The 19,167-nt window shown below is 46.0% G+C and overlaps 2 protein-coding genes across 2 annotated transcripts in view; both read left to right on the top strand.

Moving 5' to 3' along the window:
- The first annotated feature begins 126 nt into the window (after positions 1-126).
- si:ch211-79k12.1 (uncharacterized protein LOC568891 homolog) lies at positions 127-10,105 on the top strand. The gene is made up of 8 exons (XM_060064183.1): positions 127-311; positions 1,024-1,142; positions 1,531-1,705; positions 1,957-2,034; positions 2,806-2,969; positions 5,146-5,290; positions 7,461-7,602; positions 9,123-10,105. Exons 1-8 carry the CDS (start codon positions 260-262, stop codon positions 9,211-9,213), a joined length of 966 nt encoding a protein of 321 aa, XP_059920166.1. The 5' UTR covers positions 127-259; the 3' UTR covers positions 9,214-10,105.
- A 3,793-nt stretch (positions 10,106-13,898) lies between these two features.
- Positions 13,899-19,167, top strand: part of cadm4 (cell adhesion molecule 4) — a 42,190-nt gene continuing 36,921 nt past the window's right edge. The window contains exon 1 of the mRNA XM_060065172.1: positions 13,899-14,307. Within this exon, the coding sequence (XP_059921155.1) occupies positions 14,235-14,307 (73 nt within the window). The 5' untranslated portion in view covers positions 13,899-14,234. The remainder of the gene's footprint in view (positions 14,308-19,167) is intronic.

The raw sequence follows: 19,167 nt of genomic DNA, 5'->3' as shown, positions 1-19,167 counted from the left end.
ATGTTGGAAATGATAGGGAGATTCAACCAGCCCAGGCAAAACATATCCAAAAGTTAGTGACGCACTTGGCCCATGCGGTGATATGGTCACATGTTGTGATACAAGTGTCGTGTGCGCGGTCAAAACAATGTAAACGGAAAGCGAAAGGCGCGACCGACACACCCCATAATCTGGGGAATAAAAACCAAGCGCCTGCTCCAGAAGAAAGACTAAACGACGCACCACTTGTTGAGTTACAGAAATTACAGAAGTTACAGAAATGAAGGAAGTTCTGGTGATATTTTTGGTCATTCTGATCCATGGCAATGACGGTAAATATGACTTTAGTCCTTAAACAATAATAATACACGCGTGTAACCTTTTCAGCGAATTTAAATATAAGGATGTTTAATCAAACTGCTCTACTGACGGTTTGGACAGCCACAATCTTTTTTTCAGTGATACATTACAGCAAACCTAGATAGCCTTAAATAGATAAAAAGAATACTGTATACAGAATAAGCAAATATTGTTGAACGTAAGGGTAGAATATATATGCACAATAAGATGACGACGCTAAGGTTTCCAGATAAAATGTAATTAGTCTATACAATATAAATTCCTGGTATCTGCTCTACATTTAACTATGAGGCTGATAAAATGCTATTGCTGTTTAGTCTCAATCTCATATGAATGTGAAACACTGACTTCACTGTAGCCAGTGTGACGCAGTGTTGTTTTCGTTATTTTAGTTTAGGCTTTACTGAACAATAAAGCCTTTTGTTGTATAGTGTAACCTTTTTCTGCTATGTTTTTTTGCTCTTAAATTCTGGCACAATTCCAGCATTAACAGGACATAGTTGTCTCTGGAAATGTGTTTCAGTAGTCTCCGCCGACATTAACAGCATAGGTTAACACACACATGTTTTTGCAGGCTTATATGTCTAGAGTACGCGCCAATAGGCTACTCCGTTTCACATGGCACGTGACACGTTCTTCTGTAATTAGTAAGTTAATATATGTGCTTCTTCCTTGTTCCATTAGGAGGCCTCTACGTTCAGGGACCGAGCAAGCCGGTTCTGGAGAATGCTGAGGTCATCCTGGAGTGCATGAGCACAGATCCTGGGGTTGATCTGAGCCAGGTTCACCTGAGGAAGCTCACGGTATGACGACAGCTCGCTCACAGCTCTCCACTGGTTTACTTGGGTTCACTTTCGGCTGTTAAAGCGTTTGCGTGAGAAATAAAAAGTGCTATACAACATTATCCAGTACCGTCCATCCAATAACATCCAGAAAATGTTGATACAATGTTGGTACAAATCTATTTGTCGCCACGACAACATATGCTATCATATTTTATAGTACAGGTGGCAATTCAGATGGACTAATCTTTGAAAGTTGTTTTGTAACCTATACCAAGGGGATATTCAATGAAGCCAATGGTGAAATGCATTGTTCCTCAGGTGGCCCTTGATATGTGTACTGATAACTAGTGGAAAACACATGACTCTTATCTGCATATTCATTTTTTCTTTCCGCTCCCGCCACTAGAATCAAGGTCGCTGGCGTTTCTTATTACCGGACAGGTCTGACACAAACTATCAGCCACTCCACAGGACGACTATACCTAGCATGATGCCCTTCTGGAGTGGTGTCTACGCCTGCGTCTCCAACAACGCTTCCACGCCAGACAACTCTTCCCAGGCCCTTACCCTGAATATGTTTCGTAAGTCCTGCCAGGAACACAGCAAACAATGCAAAACATATGCAAAAAACCCCCACATATTTTACATCTTGGATATGAGTAGGACTCTGAGAGATCACCAGGGGAATTTGAGGCAACCAGGATGTGGTTATGTCATTCAATTTCCTCATTCTTTGTTGTTTTTGGATTTGTCTGTGGATTGTTTGGGTTTGTGGAGAGCAAAACTCAGTAAAAGTATCCCCTGTCCTTCCAAACCCTGCTACATTTTACAGTGCCAGGTGGAGAAAGAGAATCTCTCGATGTGGACACAACTTCCCTCCCAGCAGAGAACCGGACCAACACGTTTTCAGGTAATCACCAGCCTTGGTAGGTAACAGTCAGGAATGCTCTGCAGCTACGGAAAGCACCATGCAACAGCAGCGATTTATAAATGTCAAAAGCTGGCCTGTAAGGTTTGTTTGAGGATATACGGAGAGCACATCCTGTAAACAATGTTACTGCTCCACTTATACAACCAACCCACCCCCCACGTCCTCTCAGTGGCTGTTCAATCGAACCACAGAGCTATTTGATAGACTGGGGGATGGGGGATCAATGACCGCCAATGATTGGATGGGACTATGGCAATTAGGAGAGCCAGAGATAGAGGGAGACACTGCAGGACCAGTCCGAACATAGCATCTCTCTCTCGATACAGGTCAAAAAGCCCCCTTTTATTCACACACAACCCCCCAAACGCATACCCCTTCAAGAAAGGGGTTATTAATTTATTGAAATACACTCAAGTAATATCTTGAGTTGTTTTTGGTAATAAGAAATGAGATGTTGGTGAAGGTGCCTATCTCAAGAAATGATGCAGAAAAATAGATGCATACGAACTACAAATATCTGTATGTGTGTTTATAATATATATAAAACCCTATCCCTATCCACACACACACACACACACACACACACACACACACACACACACACACACACACACACACACACACACACACACACACACACACACACACACACACACACACACACACACACACACACACACAGTTCAGAGCTTAACTAAGAAAGTCCTATTTATAAATAATAATAATGCTTTCCGACTCTTGGTCCATCAGTCATGAAGAGCCCGACCATCCACCCCCAGGGGAGGGGCAGTCAGCTCCTGGGCTCCCTGAGGAGGCTAAGCATCCTGGAGGTGCTCCCGGGGGAGGATGTGGTGATGGACTGCTCCATGAGGGGTCATCACGGGAGGAGACCGCACTTCTACTGGAGCAAAGAGGTAAGATGAAATCCTTCACTAAAGACGGGGAATCCCATACGATACAATACGATATAACAATGGTTTTTGAGTGCCAACACGATATGTACAGCGATTCTGGGAAAATTGTGATACGATAGAAAGACCGTCGGGGTCTGCCATATATATTTTTTTTTCAGGGAATGCAATTAAGTGGTGTCTCATTGCAATGGCAATTCTGTGGTGACAAACACACTCACTTCCTCTCTCGCCCACTCACTCACTTTTTTTCCGGTTGTTATTTTTTTCCTTTTTCTTTTATTGGAGAAAAACCTCTGCATTTCCCTGTCTTGTGTGTTGGGTCTTCAATCTCACACCAAACTTTCTTGTCCAACCTTTCTGTGTTGGTGTGTCCTCTGTATTCAAGCAGATGGTTGGCTTGAGCTCGGTAGTTAGCTGAAGGAGACCACTTACACAGTATTAATAGTTTAATGAGGTTTAGACGAGAGCCAGTCAACCTGAAAACAATTGTGTGGATATGTTCTCAATGATTTATCTGACGTTTTGGTTAATCGTCATTGAATTATTCAACTGCGGCTGTTCCCTAAACGTAAGCAAACACTTGCTCTGGGGAAATTAAGACTGCGGTTTAAAAAGTCACAACGGGCATTTGGAATAATAATTTGATGAGTGATTAGTTATACCGCCACCCTGTGGTAAAAAGAGAACATTACATCGTATCCATGGCCTCAGCAGCGCTATCAATTGTAATGGCCACTAGTGTGAATTATTTGGCACAAAACCATAGCCTATAGCCATAGCATGTGGAAAGAATAAAGACAAAATTGACAGCGTGCCATGCACCTTTTGTTATTCACCCTGATGACTCAAGTTAACTACTGATACGTCAGTTCATTGAAGGAATGTATCAAACTTTATGACTGCCCAACTGTCCATTTCCCTCTTAGGCAATGTCTTTGTGATGTAGTGCCTTCATAAGGGGCAAAGTAATGGTCTTTCTTGAACATGAAGTTTCTTCACTTACTAGCCACTCAATAAATCTGCCAGTCCAACACACACACTCACACAATCTGTGTGTGTGTGTGTGTGTGTGTGTGTGTGTGTGTGTGTGTGTGTGTGTGTGTGTGTGTGTGTGTGTGTGTGTGTGTGTGATAGCCTGCACCTGCCTGTGTGTGCCCTCCTACTATTTTACAGTCTATAATAGATTTCCGAATCTCCGTTATTTACCCCTTGCACTTTAAAGATGGACAGAACTTCCTATCAGGACCCACACTAGAGACACACACCGATCCCCCCCCCCCCCCAGTCCCTCCCGATAATGACAACACCCTGCAGCCAGAGAGGCACTTTGCATCGGGAGCCAGTGGATTTGCATACAAAATGCCGCTCTGGCCAGACCTGGCCTTTATGGGAAATCCTCTTAATTCTGAACCATTCAAATTGAAATGGACTTTCTTGGCAGGAGCTGCAGCTCCCAGGCGCCAAATCATTTTCACGGTGTAATGTCTTTTTTTCACCCTCTCCTCCAAACACAGAAAACAAAAACAAAAACAAATGAACAAGTAGGTCCTCCTCCTTGCTCATCTTTTTTTGTAGTTCATCTTTTTTTTCCCCTCTCCCCCGATCCTTGTGTCCGCCCTATTATTTGTTGTCTCCCATGTCGAGCTCCATCCCATAATTGTGCTGCTGTTTCTGAGTCAACAATACCTCGCGCTCCCCAGCCGTCTCATTACGCGTTGTGTTAACAGTGCGCCGCTGCCGCACGACTCCCTGCTAATGACGGTGTTATCTGGGTTATTGACTCATGCTGATGTAACGTTCAGTCTATGGGATTATGCCCAGGTAAATACATTTCTGCTCGGACTCCAGGGTTCTTCGCCCATACAACCACTTTTGTGTGTGTGTGCGTGTGTGTGTGTGTACCTGTGCGCTTTCACGTGTGACACACTTTTCCCTATTTCTCTGCCGCTCATTCTGTTATTCTCATCCCCTCCTTTGTGCCATGCTTTTACGATGCTTCCTTAGCTGCTGTTCCCCCAGGTGAGTACAATAGGCTTAATTTGGCACAAATTATAACACTTCCAGGCCGTGCGCAGATTAGCTGAAAAATCTCCAGAGCTTCTCCTGCTCTTTTTTGTGGCAGTCTCTAACTGTGGTGTCCGTCTCGGTGTGTGTGTGTCTCTGTGTGGCTGCCCAGGGTGAGGACTGGATGCTGGATTCCCCTCAGCTGACCTTGAGGAGCGTGCAGGCGGGTGATGGAGGGCTGTACCGGTGCACAGCCACGGACCCCGTCGAGAGGTCTCTCAGCAGCAGCCAGATCATCAGCATCGACGTCCTGCCCGGTACGTACCACTGCATGGGAACGTGCCGTAGGAGGCAGGGGAAGTCGTACATGTAGTGCAAGTGTCCGCTGCACTATAAGGGACGCACGCACATTTCAAAAGGGATCGTGTTTTCTTTGCAAACACTTTCATTGCGAGCGACTTGCAGTCAAGTACATGTCGTTAAGAGACAGGGGTTGGTCTACCTTCTCATGGATTCCCACAGGTAGAGTGCAGGCATGTGGTTTCAAATCCTCAGTGGCAGCTGATTACATGACAGTCGTTTGTCTGTTTGGATCAAAACCCATGCCAGATGAGAGCTATCGGATACGTAAATATATTTTACATAACAACAACAAATAAACATACAAAAGCAATCCAGAGAGAAGTGGTTCAATATCTATATCGAAAATGTGTACGTTTCAGTTCAAAAGAGGACATGGACCGGACATTATAAAGCTTTTATTCACGGTCTGAATAGACCAAATGCCCACATTTTACTGAACTTTACACATAATCCCAGACGGACAAAGAATCCCTTTGAAAATGTCAAGTAGGCTATAAGAGCGGCTAAAGAAACGGCAGATATGACAGCTTGACCAAGGCCATGTTCGCACTACACCGACTAAATATCACAAAACTCTGTCCTCAGCCGAGGAAATGGGCGTCTTACTGCAGACACAAGGCGTCAACCGACAAAGAATTGTTTGTTTTTATATTTTTCTGCCATAGCCCTAAACGTAGAAAGCGATAGGAAGCTGTTGATTTACTTACTCATTCAGCCTATTACTTTTAACAGCAGAAGATATCTATTATCCCACAGGATGAATTACATTTTTTATGTTGAATCAGAATCGTTGAAAATAATCAATCACTCTGGAGGCAAATGGAAAACGCAGAGCAGCAAAACAAACCTTCCAGAACATTAGCAGTACACTCGGTGTGTACCTTGAGTGGTTGGTCTCCGCGCAAGATACAAAACAAGTGCAATTAATGTTCTTAATGACCTGTATTGCATTGGATAAAAGACTGGCAAAAGACTAAATAGTAAATGGTAACCAAACTCTATAGAAATTCTATACAGTTATCCATTTGGGCAGCTTGCCAGATGTCAAGCTTGTACTCGAGTGGGGAATGAATTCCATTACAACATAACTGCTAATCCGCTCCTTGTCACTCCATCCATCCTCATCAGCCGTCGGTGACCTGCGGATTTACAAAGACGCCGCGCTGTCACCTAGCGTGATGCACCCGCCTGCCGATGGCGCTGCCTCTAATTACACAGCCTCTAAAAAGGCTATTAAGACAACCGGATGTGTTTGATGTGTGTTATTTATTATGGTGAACATTTCTTCGTCTGGTACGTGCAGTGATTAAGTCATCGGCGCGCTCCACTGGACCACTAGGATGCACGCCTGGGGGCACACGCACCGATTAGGAAATCAGGAACATCGAGGGTCTTGAATGAACAGCCACTTACTTGCTTGGGAGTTATTGCATGAGCAAATGTTGAACTGTGCTCCGTGCTCCTTCTGTGCGGTAGCCCCCCTGATAAGTAGTCAGGCGAGCTCTACCGGGCGGTTGAACCGGGACCGGGGCCTGGCTGTTTGTGGACCAAAACAGACACTCCTGCTGGTGTGGTATACGACAGCATAACCTGTATTTGATGTGGATCTTGTTGCTTTAAATGCGTAGGCAAGTTTTGTGATTCATGAATGATTTATTCAAACCTTTTTGAAATGTTGTTGCAATACAGAAAGTAGCGGGAAGCAGCATAACAGAATTTGTTTTATGTTTATTCTGTGCTCTGGGTAAAAGTTCTTCACTCCGGAGTCTCAGCTCATAAACATATTTTCCTTGTGTGTTGTTTTTCAGTTTTTTATCGTTTTGTTGTCCTGTTGTGATGCCGATTGTGTGTGTGTGATTCCCCCTCCCTCGGAGAGCCGTTCCCGCCTCTGAACTATGCCTTTTAACAGCCGGATCCAAATCCCTTACGCAGGCTTCGTACTGAATTTTACTGTTGTTTGGTCAGCAGAAACAAGAGCCAAGGGCAACCTTCACAACATATCCAGTCGGATCAGACGCACAGCCAGATCATTTCACTCCCTCTGAGTGGAACCTCAACAATACCACCTTTCTCCTGATAAATGCGTGCTTTTCACAGTATGAACCTGGTCCTTTGTGTCCACAGAGGGCTCCTCCTGGTACAGGACCACCAACGGGTGCGTCCTGCTGATGACGGCGGTGGCGGCCTCTCTCCTGGTGCTGATGCTGACTATGAGCGTGTTCCTGTTCCGCACGGCCCAGCGCGCCAAGCAGGCCAAGGGACCCATGTGAGAACACCCTGCAGCCGCATCTTCATAGTGTTGTGTTCACGACCATTCACGTCTACTAGCTTAAAGTGATACGTCACGATAGCGTCCCCGTCGACAGTTACACTGGCCATTTGTTACGGGATATGACAGATGATGTATGATCTATGATGATGTGAATGAGGATTTATAACTTTACTTGAATCTTGAATTTTACAATGAATCTTTGAATAATTTAGTGCTTTTTACATACAATTCTTACATACACGTTTTTTTGTGCGTCCCGATGCTCGGCGAGCGTGTGTGTTACGTGCCCGTGTGACTGGGTGTGTTGTGCGTGTGTGTTATGCATGTGGGTGTTGTGTGTGCGTGTTATGCATCTTTGATTGTTTGTTTTTTATTTGCGCTTTATCTGCACTTACGTCCTTGTTTTGCCCTCCTTTAGTCCAGCTCTCATTCTGTAGCTTGGTCTATATGCGCATATTATATGGCTATTGCTTTAATATTTCTCTTTGACTGCAGTTATGGTACCAAGGCCCTTTCTTTAAAGTGTGGGAATGTGTGTGTGTGTATGTTCATATGCCTCTTATATATATATTTCTGTGTGTGTGTATGTGTGTGTTCCGCTTTTGTGCCGGTATATTTTTTTGCTTTGAAAAATAATCCTTAATGTTTGCATACATAACATTAGGCATTGTGTTTATGTATACGCATACGTGCTTTGCTGTGTGCATGTGTGAATCTGGCTTTATTTGCAATGGCCTATTGTGCACATCTGTGGACCCATGCTCTTTTGAAGTTTTAAAGCATAATAGGGCAGAATAATCACCAGCCAAACAGTGCCGTCTCTCTTCGTGGTGCTCGCCCCCTCCACCATGTTGTTTACCTCCCCGACCCCGCCCCCGGCCCCCTACCTCTTTATAATCCACTCTGGTTTTGTACAGTTTCCACACTTAGACCGCTGCCTTGACTAATGGCACCGGGGTCATTTCTGTGCGGATCGGAATATTATGCACATGTCAGCCAAAGACCAATGGCAGCGAATGTTAATGAGCAGTGTGACCCCTTGCTCATTAACCTCGTCAGTGCATGGGGAAAAGGCGTGCCGTCAACTCTGAAAACTAACACAGGGCCCTTTGGCCATGAGAGTTTGCCCAGTTCACCTTTTTGTCTGCTTTTTTGCACACACCAGGGTCGTGTTTTGGTTTTCCTGATGTTTTTGTCTACGCGTGGATGTTTCTGTTGTCTATAAATGTGTGCCAGAGAAGAGCGAGGTCTGTTAAAGCAAGCTGCATGTTGTAAAAACACACAGAGAAGTCTCAGACTTCACACACTGCTTAAGAAATTCCTGCACGCCAGCAACAAAAAACGTTTTCGAGATGCCGACTTTCATATCACGGACAGAAGATGACTAGTTTGCAGTCTATACTTTCTCCACAGTCCACATATACTTTTCCCAGCACCCGCTGTGGGCTGCTGGGAGGTTAATTGTGCAAAAACACTCATCTTCTGATTTTATCTCTTTCTCTCTCTCTCTTCAGCGATGACCATTCCCAGAAGAAACCCATCTACAAGGGAAGTGCAGAGTCCTTGCCTGCCTCCCTCAGCGGTGACACTCAACCACTGGTTTGAGCACCACCAGGCAGGAGGAGCAGGTGAAGGAGGTGGAGGGGGAGGCGGAGGAGGAGAAGGAGAAGGAGGTAGAGGCTAGGGAGGAGGTGGAGGTGGAGGAATAGGAAGAGGAGGAGGGGGAGGCGGAGGAGGAGGAGGAGGAGGTGGAGGTGGGGGAAGATGGAAGACGGCACAGTATACGGCTTTGGGCTCTCTAGATGGGGGTAGTAGGGATGAAGAAGAAGGTTTAAATGGTTATGGATGGTTATGGATGGTTGGGCTGGGAGCGCGGTTGGGGAGAATGTAGACCAGAGACACCGTGGAGGGAGCCAAAAATCGAACCCCAGTAACGAGATGGGTGTTGAAGACAGGAGAATAGAAGGAATGATTGTGATAGGGACCCCCATACCCCCCCCCCCCCACATGCCTTCCCTCACTTCCTCTCTCTGGCCCAGCCTTAGGGGGAGGCTGCGAAATGTGTTTGGAGCAAAAAGTGGGCAATTTTCTCTTCATTGATTCTGCAACCCACTAAATGGAGAGCCGCGCTTTGGGTAAAAGGGGATGGAGCTTGGGCACTGAATGGGCTGAGAGAAGTCCATAAGCTATTTTCCTGTAACCTTGAAAGGGGAAAGCACTCTATAGCACTTTTTTTTACAGCTTTGAGCTTTTTTAATGATGATACACTCTTCAACGGAAATTAAAGCTTGGTGTATGATGTAAGCAATGCTGTTTTTTCTGATTTCTTGAAGTTAATGCCGACACACCTTAAATAACGGTTACATTGATATTTCTATCCAGATTTGCGTAAATGTACACTATATATATTTTTCTATCTGTACTTGTGTGAAATGACATAGAACAAAATCAACCTTTCATTTACGAATGGATGTGAATATTAAAGAGTTTGAGAAGATACTGGTCTCTGTACTCATCTCTATGCCACTCATTAAGCCAGCTAATAAATGGTGAAGAGGCTGCGGCTGTGAAAAATGTAAATGCCCATGCACACTTGGTTGCACTTTAGTTTCATTCCACATTCTCTATTTTGTTTACCACTCTCCTCTCTTAATAAACATACTCTCCCTCCAGCCTAGAGAGATATTTGCTATCAGCCGTACCGGAACCCTTGTTCAGACTACCCAACAGAAAGTCGCAGTATATACGAAATACAAAACACAGACACGAGGAGGAGGAATGGAAAAAGTCAGTTAACCTTGACCATCAATTCCTTTTAAGTGCAGACAAGGTTGAACAAGGCGGCTCTGCTTGGGACTGCACTCTCCACTGGTCCCTGCTTCCTCGACTTCAAATCCTCACCTAGAATTACAACTTCATTTTTTTTTAATTTTCCCCTCTGTTGCCTTATAACCCTCCACTCCGTGCCAGAGCGCCATCACTCATTACCATAAACGTGCCCGTAACGGTGTGAATTTCATTAGGCTCTTGTGTTGAAGTTATGTCGGGTTTTATACGCCGTTATTATCAGTGTGTGGTTGACCATGGGCCGCCGTTAATAACGAGCGAAGCGGCGGTTTACGGTGACATCCTCCATTAACGTGTGCATGGGCCGCGGAGCACAGCCAGGATAATGTTATTAAACTGATTATTCAAGTCCTCTCCCCGGTTCCCTGCGTCGCCCGCCGTCCTTTGTCAAGGCTTCTTTTTTACTTTTTTTAACAGACTGCTTGTGTCTCGCCGGCTACTCCACAAACCTTTTTGGGGGATTATTTTACGGCCCCCCCCATCAACACCAAAGGAAATACACAACAGTGCGCAACGGGAGCCTAAAAAGAGTTTTTAAATAAAGGTCACGCATCGACGAAAGAAATGCAATTTGGTGATTTTAAAATGGCCTCTGCATGCGAAATGCCACTGAGCACCATTTGACTGTGGCCTTTGAGTCAGTCATGGGTGAAAGGCTGTGCGCTCCTCCATGGACATTGAGCAAAAAAGAAAGGGGGTTCAGCATGTTGTTGGCCATGACAAGGAGCTAAAAGAAGATATGCCACTAGAGTTATTCATCCACAGTGGAATGAAGGACGGAGGACGTGTATGTTTTCGAAAGTGACCCTTTGACCTGATGCATGCTGTACTGAATAAACAGCTCCAGTATAGTGTAGCATCATCGCCAAGAATCGACTTAGACTGGAGAAAAAGGGAAAGGGAAAATGATTAACATTTGACCTTTGTTAACGTTGGTAAAATGTTAACATTTCATGACATTGGTATCCACTTACCTACCATTGAAAACATACAAAAAGTACCAGATATTCAGTGACCCTCGTTTTAAGTATGAAACTGCATTTTTTACCTCGTGCACTTGCATTCTATGCAATTGGCCCCAATATGTACTTTAAACACGTCGTTGACCATATAATCAAAGGTGTTGAAATTTGGATAACATGAAAATGGTTCTGCTTTGCTTTTTGGATACCATAGCCTCCTGTCAGCAAGCTGGTCTGAAGATTACAGGGAAACAAGCATCTAGCTAATCGTTATGTTGCTTTCAAGGGTTGTCCGGTATTACGTGGGGCGTGGTGCCATCAGCAGGGGACCTGCCCATGTTTCCACCATCAATCATCCTACTTGCTTTCGATAGACCCTGTTCTCATATCAAGACTTCTATTTTCCCCAAAACTTTACTTTTGTATTAAAATACAACAGACCAATTCATTAGCAGTTTGATTAGTGTCATAAAATATTTAGAAATTCGGTCCTGAAACGAGATTTATATTTTGGTCGTAGGCTTAAATTGTAATTGATCGTACTTAAAATTCATCCTCAAAACTTGGTCATTAAATATTGATGAGCATTCGGTTTGCATGGATCCAATGGCAGGTAAGGGGATATTAAGCCAATCATGCCAAATGGGTGAAATAACCGTCCAATAATTTCATTCCGCCCAAATTAAATTAAGAATTGCCTAACTGTTTGTCTACCTTCCTACCTGTCTGTCTGCGTACCTACCTGTCTGTCTGTCTGTCTTCCTACCTATCTACCTGCGCGCAATCGGCCCGTGCACTAATAACGCATGACCTGAGTCTGCGTAATCTTCTGGCCTTTTCCATTGCGCGCCGAGTGAGCTCATGCCCCGCTCATTTGCATTCCCATTACTCGTTTAACCGCACCAAGCTGCGCTGGGTCGAGTCCCCGATGGACCATCTCCGGAGTCGGGTCAGGGCGGAGCAGCCCCGCCTCCCAGCGGGCTGAGGTGACGTCAGCCCCTGCTTGCTGCTGGGGCAATACGTTGTCACTCAGATTGTGTTATAATATAATATAATATAATATAATATAATATAAAACAGTAATATAGACCTATAAAAATCCAAGAACTGTGCACGCATCTCACGAGGACTTTTTTCATTTAGATAGGCCCACTTTCCAAATCTAGTCCACGATGGCGGGTTTCTCCAATGGCCTAGGCTTCCCCATCCTTAAGTAGTAGCCTAGGCCTACATTTCTTCAGTGGCCAGTGTACAACAAGGATTTGAGCTATTCTGCGATCTGATTCAGATTGCTAATATAAAGTAGGCTATATAAAGCTAACAAAGCTGGAGTGGTTTCCCCAAAACGCTGAGTTGCCAGGGACTGGGAGAGAGGGGTGGATAAGAATTCTCTCCACGTTGTTCACGTCACGGTCACTTGGGTGTGTGTATACTCATATCGCATATGTTGTGTCAAAGGGCTAAACATGAGCGAGTGAGGAACCGCGGGAAAAGCAGGTGTTGGTCCCCTCATTACGCTCCGACGACACCCCATCTGGTCGCGAGACGCACGGCTACCGCTGCCTTGGCGTCAACAGGGAAAAACTTGTACGGCGGCTCGCTAGGGGACCGGGGAACGGAGGGGGGATCTGGAGGTACACACGACAGACATGGTTCAGGTTATCCCTCTGCAATGAGGTGTTCATACCGTTGTGATGTTGATATAAGACATGTTAAACAAGTTGGCCTATACCTACATTCGTTTTAAGGCAGAACAGAAAAATGGATGCAATTAGGATACTTCAGCGTCACTGATTGAAGCGGGTATATAACTTCCCGTGCCTTGTTATATTCCGTGTTATCCATAGGGGTCGCTGCAGATACAGATTCACAAAGAAAAGTGCCCAGTTTCACTGAAGTCCATGGAACGAAGGAAATAAATAAGCATTGAAATGAAGCAGTTTTTTTTTTTTTTATGAAGCAGCTCTCTGACAGATTTTTTTTTTTACCGTGTCCTCAGCCAGATATCAACTTTAAGACAACCTCATGTAGAAATACGCAGCACACGTCGGATGAGCATCACCTGGTAGTTCCACGCCGTTCATGTTAACCGAATACTGACCAAAGTCCTGGTGCTGCTGCACTAAAGTACAACACAACTGCTCTTCAATGTGAAGGAAAGAGATTGAGTAGGATAAATAATCACCAGGAGGGGATTGAACTGTCTTTGAAAATACAATTAACCAGTCACTTTCTTTTTATAAACAAATGTTGGATTTAACAAAATCCCAATTTTCAGCTAATCTAATTAATAGCAACCAAATTAGTAATTTGCCCTGAAAAAGACGTTGGTGATCAATCACATTTAGTGCGAATTGATTTCAGTTAAATGCAAGATGCTACCCCCTCTTCTTTGCTCATCTCCTGTAAACGAACCCTAAACTCCGCCCCTATCCGCAATCTGTACACCCCTCCACCTGCTCCGGCTTCCTACCATTGGCCAGTAGGAACGGTGTCCCGCCCTTGGTTTTGAATATATTTACATTGTAAAGTAACCAAGAATAACCGGACGAGTCGTTACCAAATCCAGACACTTTGAAGACAGGAAAAAAAGTGTGAGCGGTGGTGGTGGAAGTGTGTATGTGTGCGTGTGTGTGTGTGAAGGTGCATTACTATGCGAAGAAGCGCTGCAGCTCTTCCCCAACAGACGACTGGTAAACAAGCACACGCTGTAGGCGCTGCTGGCTAGTGGACCTCCGGGTTCATGTCACTTTGATTTCATTTCTCCAAGGAAGAGGAATACAAAACAGGAAGATAACAAGAGGGGGAATATCAACGATGGCTTTCGCGACCGTTTGGAACTACTGCGTCCCTCTCGCGATCCTGACCATCGCGTATCTCGTGCGCACCGGTAAGACCAGATGGACCGATGTATGATGTGTGTGGTGTGGATGAAAGGAGTGTCACCTATGTGTGTTGGTTGTGTCCGCGCGCCATACAAGTAGGAAGTCCTAAAGGCAACTGGTCCGACGTAAAAAAAATAAAAATAAATTCGCACCGCGGGCTGTTCCTTCATGATTTGACATGTCTCCCTGTCACTACTCTGGGTTTTACCGGGAAGCCGTCGCAAGCAGCGAGCACGCAGTGCACGTGCTGTGATTCGGTACTGGTTGTAAAATTGTCAATGTTTGAAATAATAGCCAACCTCATAATGTAGACTACAACAAACAATCGGCTTTACCTATAACACCATCGGAAACCCCCGTGAGTCAATGTGGAATGTATGGAATAAGTGCACCGGGGTAATACCCTTCATTATACGACGAAAAGGAACCGAAAGCGGTCTACTCTCTCACTTTTAAATGTCACTGACTTGATATCCACGCTGTTTCTTAATCCGAGAGCTTCTTGGTGATTCGTTCTGTTGTAGGCGGAATAATGTCTGGGTTGTTGTGAGTGTGTGTTGCGGGACAAACGCTGCCGTAGCCCAGAGTCCTGTAGCGGGCTGCGGTGGGGTCCTACCGTCACCACAGCTCATAACGTATGCCCGCAGTGGACTCCAAGGATGTATTGTTGGTTGTTAACCACGGTCAGTCGTCCTCATATGGTCCCACAGTTTGGTAACATCTTCGCATCAACTGTAATAGCACATAAGTATGTTGAAACAATGTCATATAGGCATTACAAAAACAATACCATATAAACAATGTATCACAGGCTATAGGCGCGTGCTCCCGCATGTGTGTCTGTGTGAGCGCGAGCGCGCGTATCCATGTTTGCGCGCGCTGTTTGTAGGTCTGCACGCCAGCGTCTGTGTCGGTGTGCGCGTTTGTGTTTGTGTGCGTGTGTGTGTGTGTGTGTGTGTGTGTGTGTGTGTGTGTGTGTGTGTGTGTGTGTGTGTGTGTGTGTGTGTGTGTGTGTGTGTGTGTGTGTGTGTGTGTGTGTGGCGTGTCAACTGGGACAGTCCCACAGTGTTCCACTGCTCCCATAGGGACATTATATTTCACGCCCACCACCCTCATAATAAGTGCATCTGCTGCAGAAAGAGGGATTTGGATTAAAACATGCCACGCTTGCGGATAACTTGCTCTTTCTTCCTTTCCCCCTAACTCTACGACTACTGGTGTCGCCCCCCTGCTGCTCCTCCTCTGTTGATCCACCCCGGAGGATGGCGGCGCCAAATAATAATAATAAAAAAGGCACATTTGCATCTTTCAAACCTTCAGTGCTTCTGACAAATGCGTGGTTTTCCTGCGATACGGCCGTGGCAGCTCAGCTCAGTGCGTGCCTCTGGGCCGTTGTTTAATGGCCTGGGGCGGTGAAGGCGTTCACTGGTGGCCGGGTAGCGTCCCTGGTAGACCTGGAATGGTGACGTTGACCGTACAGAAATGGCGATGCGGTGTACACTGTACTCCCCCAGTGGCCCCTACCCCTCCACTGATGCGGCCCACTTCACTATAGCCTATTGATCTGTGTGTTTGTGTTTTAGTGTTTGTGTGCGCGCGTGTGTGCGTTTTTGGTTGTGCGCCTGTGTTTTTGTGCGTGTGCATGCGCGAGCTTGTGTTTTTGTATATGTGCGCTTGTGGTTTTTTTGTGCGTGCGCGTGCACGTGTTTATGTTTGTGTGTGTTTTTTTTGTTGTGTGAATGTGTTCTTGGGTCAAGTGGAAGAACATTCATATGCATGAGTGTGTGGGCGTTTATGTTTCCAAGTATACAGTCCAGTGTGTGTGTGTGTTCGTGTGGGTGTGTGTGCGTGCTTGTGTGTGTGAGATGCGCGTGTGCTCGGCTGCTTATGGCGCTATAGAGTTTTGCCTGAGCTGCAGGCAGCCTCTGTTGGGGGCTGCTGGCTGATCACTGCCATTAATCTATCCACTGACAGGGGCTGGGAGAGATGGGGGGAGGGGACTGGTGCTGGTGCTGGGGGCGGGGGTGGGGGTGTGTGGAAGGGGGGGGGGGGGGGGTAGCACCAGGCAGGTGGGAGGGAGGGAGAAAGAAAGGAAGGGAGGAAGCAGCATAGAGATGGACAGTATCCAAATGTCCTGCAGAACACACACACACACACACACACATGCGCACACGTACACACGCACGCACGCACACATATCGAGCCACCAAGGTACAATTTATTTCAAACCAAAATAACATGCCTGGATCCTGTCCTTCGATTTAATTAATTATTTTTTTATTGCAACCGGAAAAAAGCAAGAGAATAGGAGAAAAAAATAAGGGTAGGAGAAGCAGAGAAGGACGGACAGAGAGGTCGTAAAGAGGGAGGCCTTTGTTAGCATGCCAGGGTAGAGAGAGACAGACTGCTTGATTGGGTAGATGGATGGATGACTGGACGGCTAGATTGAAAGAGAGCAGTAAAGATTGAAAGACTACTATGGACTTGCCGGCACTTTATCGAAAGAGATAGAGGGGAAGGTACTGGTACGGTCGGGCGGGAGGAGGGCTGAGGGAGGGATGGAGGCAGCAGAGTAGAGATGGAGGGAGGAAGAAAGAGAGGATAGAAGGGAGGAATAGTGAGGGTGAACCAACGTTCACCGGGGGTCTTTTTGGGAGGACGGGGGAGGGTGGGGGGGGGGGCGCTGGTCTGTGCAGCTCGTGGCTCAACTGGCATCCCTCCTGCAGTTCCTGAGGCTGCGTCCTCCATGGCTAGCCACCGCTAACGGCTAGCTCCCCCCCCATCATTCACCTCTCCCACCCTCATCCCTTCGGCCTATAGTACTAGTGAACTTAATGTGTGTTTGACTGGAATCTCGGCCGTGAGTTTATTTGAAGGTGCACCATGAGGTCCTCGGCTGTGGCTGGGAAACAACGGTAACTGCTGGCCTGACCGGTGGGAGGAAATATGAATACCAAATACGGATGGAGTGTATGTGCAGGCTCTCTCTCTCTCTCTCGCTCTCGCTCTCGCTCTCTCTCTCTCTCTCTCTCTCTCTCTCTCTCTCTCTCTCTCTCTCTCTCTCTCTCTCTCTCTCTCTCTCTCTCTCTCTCTCTCTCTCTCTCTCTCCTCTCTCTCTCCCTCCCTTTCATTCTCTCTCTAGCTCCTTCCCTTTGTTCTCATCTTTCTTTAGGCTCACCCTCTCTCTCTTGACACACACAGGCACGCGCTGTTTATAAATCAATGTCGCTGTGTGTCACAGGAGGGAGACCTACCATGCAAACACAAACAACAGGGAGGCGCTGTGCATGTGAAGATTCCAAATGAGGACACACACACACACACACACACACACACACACACACACACACACACACACACACACACACACACACACACACACACACACACACGGGGGCACTTCCTGGTATTTTAGTTTGCATTATGGTTGATTCACCATTCACACACCAAGCACATATTGGTTGACTTTTCCCACATGAAAACACTTTTGTTTTCTTGTAATTATGTTTGGTTAAGTCAAAGATGATGTGTGCATAGCTGTGTTACGACCGCCTGTATCATAACCCCACATGCTTGGACAGGAAGTACAAATTCTTCGGATGGCGACCATTGAGCACTTATGCGGTGGAGTTGTCAAACAGTCACCCGGATTAGCCGACAGCCGTGACAGGTGAGACTAAACCGGTCTAATCCAGTGGTCCAGTTTCCCTTCGTGGTAGTTATAAGAGCGTTAGGAAGTGTTGTGACGTTGATTCAGAAAGTTTCTTCTTTTTGAATGCCAGAATAGGATTGCTTACTCTGGAGAGTTGTGTGTTTTTTTATGCTTGTCGGCCACAGTTAGCATCACAGCGCTGTAAGATTGCCTTTTTTGCTCTTCTCCCACATTATGCTGGCCTTGCTATTTCGACTTGCCTCTTTGTTCTCTAATACGCTGGAAAAGTAAGCTAAGTAAGCTAAGATTTATCCTTTGATCCAAACCTTCGAGCGTAATCCCACTCCCTCTCTAAATAAAATAAACTTGTCGACAATTTAATTAAAAGATCGAGACCCTGTTTCCCGTCTCCGTTCCCCACTGTCTTCTGGAGCCAACTGTAATTCAAGGCGTGACACATTTGCAAAGTGTCTTCCACTGGATTTCGAGGATTTGTCTTTTTCCCTGATTTGAAACGATAAACAAAGAAGAACTTGGCAGACGGTGGCGGCGTGCTCATCAGAGATGAGTACATGGTGGAGCTGGCGGTTTGTGTATTTTACAATTATTGTTCTTGTTATTCCTCTTGTCATATATTCAGAGTAGGCAACTGCGAGTGCCTCGTTGCTCCTCCGGCTTAGAGATTCTGGTCGGGGAGACCAGCTCTTCCTGCTGCATCGTTGCTCCTCCGTCTTAAAGATTCTGGTCGGGGCGCCCTGCTCTTTTGCTCTTTTTTGCTCATCCTGCTCTTTTGTGCAGAAAACGCAAAGGTGAGAACCCCCGTAAACAAACGAGGCATCTCCTGGCCAGGGAGACGGGGGGAGCGGGGGGGGGGGGGGGGGGGGGGGGTCGAAAGAGTGAGGAAGCGCAGCACTGGCCGCGCTCCATCTCTCCCTGTAGGGCTTTAATGTGTTCATTACTCAACAGTAGGGGGGAGTTGCCGGACACTCTGTTTAGTGCAGGTGATGTATTCTACAGTAATTATCCTCGAATCTCTCCAGTCTCCAAATGCGATCCATAATTCGTTGTTATATTGTTGTTGTGGTGTTTTTGAGATGCTGTTGGGATGCACCAGGGGATTATCTCCGTTGGTCTGGCTCATTTGGCGGAGCGCAAACATAATGGAAGTTGCTCATTTTACAAGTGACTAGCTCGGTTATTATGTAGTCAAAAT

Source organism: Gadus macrocephalus, chromosome 11 (genome assembly GCF_031168955.1).
Source record: "Gadus macrocephalus chromosome 11, ASM3116895v1".
NCBI classification, from domain to species: domain Eukaryota; kingdom Metazoa; phylum Chordata; class Actinopteri; order Gadiformes; family Gadidae; genus Gadus; species Gadus macrocephalus.
This window is presented reverse-complemented; position numbering and strand designations above follow the sequence as displayed.

Excerpts from the sequence above, each read along its gene's own strand:
- si:ch211-79k12.1 (XM_060064183.1), top strand. The coding sequence starts at position 260 with ATGAAGGAAGTTCTGGTGATATTTTTGGTCATTCTGATCCATGGCAAT. Across the intron at positions 1,706-1,956 it reads CCTTACCCTGAATATGTTTC|TGCCAGGTGGAGAAAGAGAA; the intron begins GTAAGTCCTGCC and ends TACATTTTACAG. Across the intron at positions 2,970-5,145 it reads ACTTCTACTGGAGCAAAGAG|GGTGAGGACTGGATGCTGGA; the intron begins GTAAGATGAAAT and ends GTGGCTGCCCAG.